At 39.0% G+C, this 13,154-nt stretch overlaps 1 protein-coding gene across 3 annotated transcripts in view; it reads right to left on the bottom strand.

Annotated features, from left to right (window-relative positions):
* Positions 1-13,154, bottom strand: part of LOC133647520 (recombining binding protein suppressor of hairless-like protein) — a 30,695-nt gene that overhangs the window by 11,621 nt on the left and 5,920 nt on the right. For 2 of the 3 annotated variants that reach the window (XM_062043342.1, XM_062043344.1), the window contains 3 exons: positions 2,507-2,614; positions 2,330-2,400; positions 2,120-2,217 (listed from right to left, as the gene is read on the bottom strand). In XM_062043342.1, coding sequence (XP_061899326.1) covers positions 2,120-2,217; positions 2,330-2,400; positions 2,507-2,614 — 277 coding nt within the window. The remainder of the gene's footprint in view (positions 1-2,119; positions 2,218-2,329; positions 2,401-2,506; positions 2,615-13,154) is intronic. The other variant, XM_062043343.1, reaches the window with a different exon arrangement.

A 13,154-nucleotide genomic window follows, 5' to 3' on the forward strand; every position in this document is an offset into this window, starting at 1 on the left:
CACACCCCTATCTCCTAGTATTTATTCTATTTTAATTCACTGCATTTTGCTGTACTTCTCAGTGTGAACGCACTAACGCACTTAAAAGACTTCAGGCCTGATCTACTAAAGGTTTGCAAACTTGATAGAACAGGCAAAGCTGATCTACTAAGCTTGTGAGCAGAGGATTGTGTCTATTTAATGAGCAAAATAAGGAGCGCAATCCATTCAGCGTGTCTGTCTTTATGACTGTGCAGACTATATGCTGATCATTGAAAGGCTCAAAGCTGAAAGGAGGAAATGCAAATATATTCATTTGGTATTCGCGATGTGATTTATCAATGCTGAATATGTTATGCTGTCGTGATATTTAGCACGTCTGGAATGTATGTGCAAACTGTCACAGTTGTGCACAAATGTCTGCGAGGAAATGGATGATCCAAAGACAGACGACGGACAGAGAGAAAATACTCCACATAGTTGGACTGTCATAAATAAAATTAAAATATCAGACATATTGTCGATTCAGCAATATCATTTTATGATTTTATAGCTGCTGGATGACAAAAGGGGCTGATTTAAACAAATCAATTGATGCGTTTTGGTGTCTGCTGGTCTTTTCATTATTAATACATCGCCAGAAGACATATTATTGATGTAATCATTGTATAAAAATACTTCTTGCAATTTGCATTTTCTTGTGGTAATGGGTCTGGAAAGATTCAGACCCACCATCACAACATCCCCCCCCAGAGCGCACCTGCACCATGCTAAAAATAGGTTCTGTTGTGTAGATCCCAATTCTATATATCGCCCAGAAAAGGTGGTTCATATTAAGTTTGTCTGCTGCATGAAACAGCACAGTTTGGACCAGCGGAGCATATGGTGACCTGAATGTGGAGTAAATAAGTGTATTCATAGGCACATAATGCCAGTATTACACACACAATCTTCATTGTGGTCTGCACCACTTTTGCACATGGTATCAATGGTACATGCATTCTGATCTACCAAGACTGTGTACAATTTAAAAATAGTGCAGACTGCCATTTAAATGAGGAATTTGTGTGCACTACCAGAATTATGTAACAATGGAAACACTCACTTACTGCATGTTATTATGCTCCTACCTGTGTGGTTTTGTAGTGTTGAAGAAATTGCACACATCTACAATCTGTAACACATTTTCTGCTATATAGAATCGCAATCTAGACAACAGAAATAATTTTTAGCAGCCTTACCATGCGCTGTGCAGGGAAGCGGTGGGCCATCACAACTCCACAGCGCATTCATGATCCAAATGCAAAAAAATGCATATTGCAAGAAGTTTTTTTCATACAGAAGATATATTATAGCAATATATTTCCGAAATGAAAAAAACTAACGCCATTAAAAAACACACCAGCAGACACCAGAACGCATCAATTGAATTTGTTTTATTCAGCACCTTAAGTCATCCAGTCACTGTAAAATCCTAAAATGATATCGCTAAATATCATATGTATGACGTTTTTATTTCTGACAGTCCATGTATGTTGACAAGCATACATAGGACGGAGCTAGAGCTGCAGCTCACTCGCCTCTTTTTTCACAGATATTTCTGCGCAACTGCCAGTTTGCACATCTTTTCGAGACGTACTCAATAAAGATGCAAAACAACTCCAGCAGAACAGTTTCAGTCATGACAAATCACACTACATAATTTTATTTGGATTTCCCCCTCCCAATCCTGTGCGTGTTCTGATGATCAACATACAGTATATGCTGCATATTTATGAAGACAGACACGCTAAATGGATTGCACTCCTTATTTTGCTCACTTAAGAGACGCAATCCTCTGCTCACAAGTTTAGTAGATCAGCTCTGTGTACAATCAATTTTTTTTTTTTTACACACAAACCTTTAGTAGATCAGGTACTAAGTGTAAGTACTGAAATGCATCAAATAAGGCACAGCAAGTGAGAACAAGTCACACTCATTTTGTTCTGTCTAAGGTCAATGCGCCACCAGAAGATCATAGCACTTTCTAAGCGTCCAATCAGACTGCTACGGTGTCATTACTGCACTGTTCTAAGCCATTTTTAGGGTAGCTGGGGATTGATATAAAATGCTGTGATGTATCGAGCAGACGAGTCCTCACCCTGTCGGTCAGCAGGTCAAAGGTGAGTTTGAAGGCGTCGCCGTGGGTCTGAGCGGAGGTGTCCACACACATGTAGCCGCACAGGCCGCCGCTCCCTGCTGGTCACATGATGAAGTCAGAGACAAAGGCAGTCATCGCTTCGGAGGGCGGCCGTCCGCCTCGATCAGGGGGCAGAAAGTGTCGCCACCTAGCGGCAGCAAGTCTTCTCACCTGTCAGGCAGTCCTGCATGAGCCTCCAAGCGTGGCCGCTGATGTAAACACATGGAGGCGGGCAGAAGAACCTGAAGCAGAGCGCATCTCAGAACATTTTAATTCAGGTCGGCATTTGACCGACCCGCCTAAACCCACACCATGTGTCCGCCTCCGGAAGGTTCTGTGCGTGCAAACCTCTTTTCGTTGCCGTAGGACTTTTGGGCAACTTTGGCGTGCAGGATGACAACGCACTGCTCGCTTTCTCTGCTCGCCCCCAATGATGGACAGGCCGACTGGGCTCTCCTGATTGGATGAGAGGGACATCAGCCATACACCAAATTACTGGAAGACTTTCTATTTGTGAGGTCAGCAGTCCCTGATGTTAGACATACAAGGTGATCTTCTGCAACAAACTCCTCCAAGCATGGCTTTATTGTTCAGAAAAGGGCCTTCTTTGTAAATTTAGCTCATTTTGGACATGTCGAGGTTGGACAATGTTGAATGTGGGAATGTACAATTGGCCAGCTTAACTCTATCAGAAGCACCGACCTCATTTTACATCCTAAATTCTGGTATTTGTTTCATGAAATTGTATGAAGTTATTCTGTTATCGGTTGATTATCTTAATTTCGTAGCAAGTTTCTTGGCTGCACTTCTCCAGTACGAGTATGTGTAGGTTTTTTTTTGTCCAATCAGATTTCAGCTTCTATGTGCTGCCATGTCAATGGATACGTGTAGATGGGCAAAATGTATTTAATCTGCTCGTAGTGCGGATTAGAATGTTACTGTGTACATCAGGGGTGGGCAATTAATTTTTACCGGGGGCCGCATGAGCAACCCGAGCACTGCTGGAGGGCCACATCGACAATATTTCAATTAAATTTTGCTCAATATTTTTTTTGATATATACCGTAAGATAAATAATAATAATAATAATAATTAATAATAATAGTAATACTTCAACATAGTGTGTGTAACAGCATTCCATGACTAATATAAATAAATTAACGTTAATAATAAATGACAGTAAAATAAGCACACGTATGACTGAGGAGTCATAGTGTAACTTTGTGTGGTGTTTGAGATGTCCGACTTTTTGTGTGGCCATAAACGCACCAGTGGTTTAGTGCTATGCGTGTTGGTGACAGATGACAAGTTGGTTTTGGCCTGGTTTGTACGGCAGAAAATTACTAGTTTTTCGAGATAGAAGTGTTTTACTCATGTTTTTGGTGTGGTTATGTCCGAATATAAACAGTTTTGCTCAATAAAGTGATCGATATAATTCCTGTCCTCGAAGCATCTCGATAGACGTTACAATAATTGAACGGTGTTCAATTGAACGGTGTTGACGAACACCGTTAGGGCCGCTTGTTGTCACTGTCACTCAGAGTTGCATTGCAAAATTACATAGAATAAATTTGTTTATTTTGTTTAGAATTCAGATGGGATTTGATTTGGTGCGCGGCATATATTTGCTGCGCGCAGCAGACGCTTGAGCAGTGCGCAATTGCGCAGGCACGCACCTTCGAGGGAACGTTGCTTTGCAGTCCATGTCTTGTTGGAAACACGCCATTCTTCATCAACTTTTCTCTTTTTAGCGTCTCGGGTGTAAACCGTGCATCACTTGTCGCTGCATGTGCACCTTCACTCGCAGGTTACACACGGACACACGCCCATAAATAATACTTTTCAAAATAAAAGCAGCACAGTTGTATTGCGCGCACGACATAGATGTTTTTTCAACTTTATTTTGTAATTAATGATTGCAGCTGTTCACATTCACTCACAATCACGCACACGCATACGTCCACACGGAAGTAATACAAATAACGATTTTCAAAACAAAAGCAGCACCGTTGTATTGCACACTCGACATAGATACTTTTTAAAATGTATTTTGTAATTTATAATTGGCCTCACGCGGGCCGGACAGGGACGCACAAAGGGCCGGATGCGGCCCGCGGGCCGCAGAATGCCCAGGTCTGGTGTACATGTACTCTGAAAAAAATGATCCGATTATAACGTGCATTTTCATGCACCACACCTTAAATTGGAATACTTAAACGGATGTAGAAGAAGAAGCAGTGACTTCCGCTGTAAATGAATACGGCTCTGTGCATTTCTGCTTGTCTGATGTCACGTTATTTATTATACATTTTTCCTTCTATTAGCTACTTTTGTTTTATCTGTCTTTTTGAAATGGAGCTGTTCTGTGCCCTCTTCATGTTACAACATTCGGTGTACATGCCTGATGCTTGCAGTTAACACTGTAGCTGTAAGGTCATGAATAAAACAGCCCGTTAAGACGACAACTGGATCCCTCCCTTTATTGTTACATCGACACAAGACACTCCAGACCATACTTTTTTTTTGCTAGTCTCAGTTTTAGAGCAACAGTACATAACGCTACTTCCGCATATGTTGAATGGGGGGAGACAGCAGCAAGACAATGGCTTCGTTCCGAGATTGTTAAATTTAGTCCCCCCTCCAGTATAGCTGATGTCACTGACATGCGCAGTAAGGATAAGAAGTGTTTTCATGCGCTCCAATCTGAATGACTATCGGCATAAACCACCTGTTTTGATCGGAATAAAATTTTGATCCGAACGTGTAAATCGGGTCAGAGTATTGCGAATGGTGTGTTTACATGAAACATTTTTATTCCGGTTAGGCTTTTAATTCGATTAAGTGTGTCCATGTGCACATAGCTAGTGTAATATGCCCAGGACATTCAAAATGACAATTTCTTGACCATGTCACTTTGTTACTCAATTTAATTGGTCTTATGGTAACTCAAAACACTCAAATCAATATTAAATCTCAAATTAATGTCGCCTATTGAAATGAATTAAAATTTAAATAATCTGTGCTTGCGCAATTTTAAAATCTAACACGCTTTTTAAAAAGAAAATCCAACTTGAGATAATATATACTGTATTGTATACAAAACAATACAATAGAATGTAGTACAAACAAGTACAGTAGTTTTATGAATTAATGTAATATTAATGTACAGCAGGGGTGTCAAACTCAAATACAGAGTGGGCCAAAATTTAAAACTGAACAAAGCCGTGGGCCAAGGTTGAACAAATTAACCTTTTAATAGGGACCCAAACAAGTTTTGCATTGAATATTGAACAAGCAAGGCTTATATAACTTTATAGTGACATGCAAAATCGAGTTTCAAATAATAATAATAATAATTAAAAAATATCAATGGCATATCAAATACAATTTAAATAAAAATTGAATGCCTCTTTTCTATTTGCAGCCTTCTGAGGTAAATATCAACATTAACTTTTTCCACAGGCTAATACATTTGAAAATAAAATAACAATGAATAAACCAACCATTCAGGACTTTAAACTGCTCAGTTTGCAACACACTGATCTAATCTGATGTGCCCAAGCCAGATACCTGGCATCTTTTCTTGGATGCGAGTTCATTAATGTCAGGACTCAACCTTTGAGCTGAGGCAACCTTCATTATCAAACAAAGGTGTTCATCAGTCATTATATCTTGTAGTCCACCCGGACCACAGTTTTGGGGGCGTGCCTTAAAGGCACTGCCTTTCACGTCCTCTACGAGCTGTCGTTACGTCCGCTACAAAATGCACCCCCCGCTACCACCAAACACACACACACACACACACACACACACATTTGTAGCGTCCCGGAAGAGTTAGTGCTGCAAAGGATTCTGGGTATTTGGTCTGTTGTGTTTATGTTGTGTTACGGTGCGGATGTTCTCCCAAAATGTGTTTGTCATTCTTGTCTGGTGTGGGTTCACAGTGTGGCGTATATTTCTAACAGTGTTAAAGTTGTTTATACGACCATCCTCAGTGTAACCTGTATCGCTATTGATCAAGTATGTGTTGCATTCACTTGTGTGTGCGTGCAGAAGCTGAACATATTATGTGACTGGGCCAGCACTCGTTGGACTGGATGAAAAGCGGACGTGATGATTTTCAGGAGGGGCACTGAAATTTGGGAGTCTCCCGGGAGTGTTGGCAAGTATGAGAATTAGCGGTGAATGCGGTGTTACCGCCCCACCGCCGCTGTATATAATTGGCGGGCCAGTTCTAGTGTTAATTTGATATCGCCTCGAGGGCCAAGTAAAATTACACGGCTGGCCAATTTTGGCCCGCGGGCCAAAGTTTGACACCCATGGTGTACAGCATTGGAGAGTAGACTTCCACAGTATCTTCGTTAGAGCTGCTTCTCTGTCAAACACATCCGCAGCAGCTTCTCCATTATTTCATGGATAAATGTCCGCCGTTTTGATATTATTTTAACGTCCTTGACTGGCGTTATCGACTCATTCTGCTTCAGTATGGTGCAGACAAGCACTACGCTCCAACTAGTGTAGTCCCGATACCAATATTTTGGTACCGGTACCAAAATAATTTCGATAATTTTCGGTACTTTTCTAAATAAAGGGGACCACAAAAAATTGCATTACTGGCTTTATTTTAACAAACAATCTTAGGGTACATTAAACATATGTTTCTTATTGCAAGTTTGTCCTTAAATAAAATAGTGAACATACAAGACAACTTGTCTTTTATTAGTAAGTAAGCAAACAAAGGCTGCCAATTTAGCTGCTGACGTATGCAGTAACATATTGTGTAATTTTCCATTCTATTATTTTGTCAAAATTATTAAGGACAAGTGGTAGAAAATTAATTATTAATCTATTTGTTCATTAACTGTTAATATCTGCTTACTTTCTCTTTTAACATATTCTATCTACACTTCTGTTAAAATGTAATAATCACTTATTCTTCTGTTGTTTGATACTTTACATTAGTTTTAGATGATACCACAAATTTGGGTGTCAATCCGTTACAGGATCATACATTGGTCATATTAAAAGTCCTCATGTGTCCAGGGACATCTTTCTTGAGTTTATAAACATAATACAAAAAATATTGACGTAATCATAGTAGTATCGACTAGATACGTTACTGTACTTTGTATCATTACAGTGGATGTCAGGTGTAGATCCACCAATGGCGTTTGTTTACATTTTGACGCCGGTGTGTAGTGAAACATGTTTAGTTATCCCTCGTCCTGCAGGGATGATACTTGTAAGAAACATACTTTATTTGTCGCCATGGAGGCGACGTGACGACGACGGGGGGCGCGGCGGACCGGTACTTTTCAGAGACGGTATAGTACCGAATATGATTCATTAGTATCGCGGTACTATGCTAATACCGGTATACCATACAACCCTAGCGCCAACTGCTTTGCCATGTTGGCATGATGTTTCGATAGCTATAAGCTAATACTAGCGAGTAACTTAAGTGTTTTAGGCGGATCTTATGGGGTTCACTGTGGCATTCGCTATGCTAATTAGCAGCAGAGAGGCACATAACATAACATTTTTGTTTGCAAATCAAAACATAACAGAAGCCAACACACATTTTGTAGCTCAAAGTTGGGTCACAAATAAGTGGAGGTACCACTATGTTAGCAAAAGGGCTGTTTCTTTAACCAATCAGATTTTAGATTTGCCTCACAGGGCCTTCAAGCAGGCGTACAATTACATCAGCATTTTATTGTTCTCTGATTGGTTAAATACAATAAAACAAACTCAAGTTCGACAAGTTGAATAATCTGTAGCCATCTGCACATAATAACGCCTACAATAACTGCTGGAGGAGGAGAAATTTAATTAAAAATCAATTTTCAAGGCACATTTTTTTTTTTTGGTGTATGGATGATGTGCACTACATATTATTCACAAGTAATCATTGGCAGCACTAGATTTAGCTATTAGCTAATTTCCTTCTGTAGTCCTTAAAACACACCTGACATACTTGGGAGGGAAAATAAACAATAGATAAATAATAAAATGACCCTTATTCAAGGACATATACTCGTATAAAAATCAGAACAACAAATAACGGTAATATATACAATAAAACAAGTAGTACACACATCCCAAATGATCTCATAATTACTTGTTTAAAAGGACACCGATCATATTTGTATATATTGTATTTGCTGATGTAGTTCTATTTTGTTATCTCCAGCGGCGTCACTAGGTTTGAAGGACAGGGGGAGCTTAGGCCCCAGTAGGCCCCTGTGATAATTTTTTGCCCTTGTAAGATTTTTTTCACTCACAACTTTTTGGCACTGTATTAGAATTACAAAACAAACACTGAATACATCTAAATGGTTGAAAGTGGAAGTGCAAGAAAGCTTCAGTCATCTTTAGTAAGCATGAGATGGCCCAAACACATAAGGACAGTGTTGTTGCATGGAAAAGCTAGCAGGCAACTTGCAAACATTGAAACATTGCACAGATGATAGCAGTGTAAACTAACTTGCACAGCACTATAGAGTTGACCTGAAAACAGAGGCGGTTCTGGTGAAAAAAACAGGGGCTGGATGTTCATCCAAAGATATGTTGTCTGTGCATAACCTCTTTGATTTAGAGTTTTTGCACTTGCAAGATTTATTTGCTTACAACTTGTTGTTACTGTATTAGAATTACTTAGCAAATACTTACGAAATGGAGATGGTTGAAAAGCAATATTGTTAGTTTCCTGTTATTACTGTAATGGTAATTAAAGGCAATTAGACCACAGGTGTCAAATTCAAGGCCCACAGGCTACACCAGGCCGAATTAATTATCATTATATGGACTATCACAGTAACCTGCCATTCATGGTGAAAACGCTACAAGGGAAGATAAAAAACACCCATAGAACTCCACCTTTTTGTCTATGAGTCTATCAGTGCATCCAGTCGTCAGAGCCCCCAAAACACCACTCTGAAATAACAGTAAGGCTATTAAATTACATCAATAAGGTTTAAGTAGCACACCTGTACTGCAAAGCTGTAGTAGTGTGATTTGCCTTTCATGAGGTATGGAAGTTTTCTGTCAGCAATGCTATAGACATTATTATTATGAGTTTTATACTACAAATCATTCAGAGATGTGTAAACGTCTTAGTCCACCAATGGATTAGTTTTTTTTATTTCAATAAAAGATATGTTTGCAACATTAACAAGAAAAAAAAGAAAATTGCCCACATACTGTTACAGTACTGTATTAATATACTCAACAAGAGCCCACATGTATTGTATGTAAAACTGTATGCAAAAATAAGCCACTGTGTTGTCACAAATTACATCATTTTGAACATGACTGCAATCGCCAGTTACTTGGTGGGTGGAAGCATCAAATAATGCCATCTGTTTATAAGGGTGGCAAATCGGTCAATCACTTTGTTGTGACTGATGCAGAAGGGTGTCCTTTTCAACGGACATGACTGTAAGACTGTCGCGTCTTCTCTGATCCATGATGACGCGTATGATAAGCATCATCATTATTCAGCAAAATAGACGGATACAAAACAAATTACCGTATTTTTCGGATTACAAGGCGCACTTAAAATCCTTTCATTTTCTCAAAAATCAACAGTGCGCCTTATAACCCGGTGCGTCTAATGTACGGAATAATTTTGGGTGTGCTTACCGACCTTGAAGCTATTTTATTTGGTACATGGTGAAATGATAAGTGTGACCAGTAAATGGCAGTCACACATAAGAGATACGTGTAGACTGCAATATGATGGCAGTCACACATAAGAGATACATGTACACTGCAAAATGACTCAAGTAAACAACACCAAAATTGTATATGTTCCATTGAAAATATAGAAAATTACACACGGCGCTCAAAAATCTATCAAAATGTTTTAGTATGACTTTGGTAAGCTATGAAGCCTCACCGCTTGATGGATTGTACTGTGTATTATTATGGTGTGTGTATAAGGTAAGACATATTATCTGGCGTTTTGTTTCGCAATATTATGCAAAAGCAACTTTTCTTACCTTCTGGTACTTGTTGATGTGTATTTGGGAACTGCATAAGTCCTGAAAATTTGCACGCGTTCACCATGGTAGTCCGTGGCGACATCGTAGTCGATAAGCTTCTTCTTTTTCTCTATCTTCTTGTTATGGGACATTCATCCTCCACTGTTGCCATTTCTAATATAAAGTAGTGTAAAGTTCTTACTTATATCTGTCAGTAAACTCGCCATGAAAGCGCAAAAACATACCGGTGTAGTGAGTTCACATAATTTACCCAAGGAACTTTAGTTATTAGAGAGTTCCAGTCTGACGTTTTTTCACGGGACACATTTCCAGCATTGTTATTGCATTAGGGATGCTGCTTTGTTATTGAGTTAAGTAAAGTCTGAATGTCATTAAAACAGTTAGCTCCATCTTTTGACACTTCTTCCACTCCCGTCCTTGCACGCTACACCGCTACAACAAAGATGACGGAGAAAAAGACGCTGCCGAAGGTGAGCCACGTAAATAAGACCGCCCACAAAACAACGCATTCTGAAGCGACTGTCAGAAAGCGGCTTGAAGATGATCTGTAAAACATAATCTGTGCCACATTTTGGCCGAAGAACCACCATTACATGTTATGTAGACCACAAGGAAGTGTTTTCCATTTAGAAAAAAAATAAAATAATATGACACCTTTAATGCGCCCTATAATCCGGTGCGCTTTTTGTATGAAAATAGACCTGACTAGACCCGCTAATCGGCAGTGCGCCTTATAATCAAGTGCGCCCTATGGTCGGGAAAATACGGTAGTTGACAAATTAGCAGAAACAGACAAAAATAATGTTTTAGGAACTTAAGTCAATCAATGTTTTGCCACTGATCGCCCAACACCCTCTTCAGAGCAGACATCGAGGCAGGAGACATCTTATTTTATAATCTTCTCCGTGGTTCAGAAAATGTTGACTGTGATGGCAAAGAATCTTTGAAATTGCAACAAAAGCGCCAGTACTGAGATGACTAGAATTGAAGCATGTTTACTTTCGGGTTTACTTATGTAAACTCTGCAGGACGTGCAACATAAGGCCGAAGTTTGATGATTTATAATCATAATGAGTAATGACAGGTTATATATATATATTTTTTAAACTCATATTCCTGCATAATTATGTTGAATTTGTCTGCATTTCTTTGTAAAAAACAAAACAAAAACATCACACCAAATTATTAAAAAGGGCTTAAGAATATTTTTAAATTAAATAGGCCTAATAACGCCATTGGTTGTCTCTCTGTCTTGGCCCCCAGTTTTACCCCTCTGTCTTGTTTATTTCTTCTTTCTATCCCCTCCTGCTCTGGTCAAGATGCATCAAACACTAAATATATCCATTTAATAAAGTCACATTCAAATAATAATTGTAAAGTAAATCTGTACAGCAGATATGGGCATCTGCATCAACAATACAATTTGCCTGAGTGGCTGGACAGGACACATAACAAAAATGATACTTTTTTTTTTTTTAAAAGGTTACTGATACAACAATGTAAAAATACAAAAATATGCAATATTTTATTCATAAAATTCCTGTGCAAAGAGGCTTACAGTTAAAAGTGCCAATGAAGTACAAAATAGCTACATTAAAATGATTTCAGACGACTCCACAATACACAGCTGTGATGTATGGTTGATGAAGTGCATGTGAAAAATGTATCAATTTTACTAACACTCTGGAGCGGGAATAGATTAATAGTCCAACCTACAATACACAGTTAGAAATGTCTTATTGTTAACCTACTTTTTATGCTGTGTACTGTATATCATATCAAAGTACTAGTTTACCAGAAGGGGTAAACATCGTAAACTGTGCATCGATGGATTTTGTCCACAAACAATCATCATCTTTGGTGCGTACTGTAAGATGTCTTTATTCTACTTTTTGGTGTTTTTGTCATCTTATTAGACATTGACGCTTGTTACATTCAGCCAAACACAAAATTTACAGTTATATACTGTAAAGATAAAGGGTTTCTTAATTAATAATAATGATTATTACCCCCAATAGACAACATATTTCTTTCTGTAATGCCACATCTTGTTAGATTGTGTTTTTTTGTAAATTATTGATACTTTGTATAATCGTGACGCGACAGCCGTGCTATTAAAGGCCTACTGAAATTAATTTTTTTTATTTAAACGGGAATAGCAGATCCATTCTATGTATCATACTTGATCATTTCGCGATATTGCCATATTTTTTCTGAAAGGATTTAGTAGAGAACAACGACGATAAAGATCGCAACTTTTGGTATCTGATAAAAAAAAGCCTTGCCCCTACCGGAAGTAGCGTGACGTAGTCAATTGAAAGGCTCCTCACATTTTCCTATTGTTTTCAACGCAGCTAGAGCGATTCGGACCGAGAAAGCGACGATTACCCCATTAATTTGAGCCAGGATGAAAGATTCGTGGATGAGGTACGTTCGAGTGAAGTACTGGAATGCAGTGCAAGACATATCTTTTTTCGCTCTGACCGTAACTTAGGTACAAGCTGGCTCATTGGATTCCACACTCTCTCCTTTTTCTATTGTGGATCACGGATTTGTATTTTAAACCACCTCGGATACTATATCCTCTTGAAAATGAGAGTCGAGAACGCGAAATGGACATTCACAGTGACTTTTATCTCCACGACAATACATCGACGAAACACTTTAGCTATGGAGCTAACGTGATAGCATCGTGCTTAACTGCATATAGAAACAAAATAAATAGATCCCTGACTGGAAGGATAGACAGAAGATCAACAATACTATTAAACCAGGGACATGTAAATACACGGTTAATGCTTTCCAGCCTGGCGAAGGTTAACAATGCTGTTGCTAACGACGCCATTGAAGCTAACTTAGCAACCGGACATCACATAAAAACATTAGCTATCCACCTACGCCAGCCAGCCCTCATCTGCTCATCAACACCCGTGCTCACCTGCGTTCCAGTGATCGACGGTGCGACGAAGGACTTCACCCGATCACAGATG

The sequence above is a fragment of the Entelurus aequoreus genome, linkage group LG01, assembly GCF_033978785.1.
Source record: "Entelurus aequoreus isolate RoL-2023_Sb linkage group LG01, RoL_Eaeq_v1.1, whole genome shotgun sequence".
In the NCBI taxonomy this organism is placed as follows: domain Eukaryota; kingdom Metazoa; phylum Chordata; class Actinopteri; order Syngnathiformes; family Syngnathidae; genus Entelurus; species Entelurus aequoreus.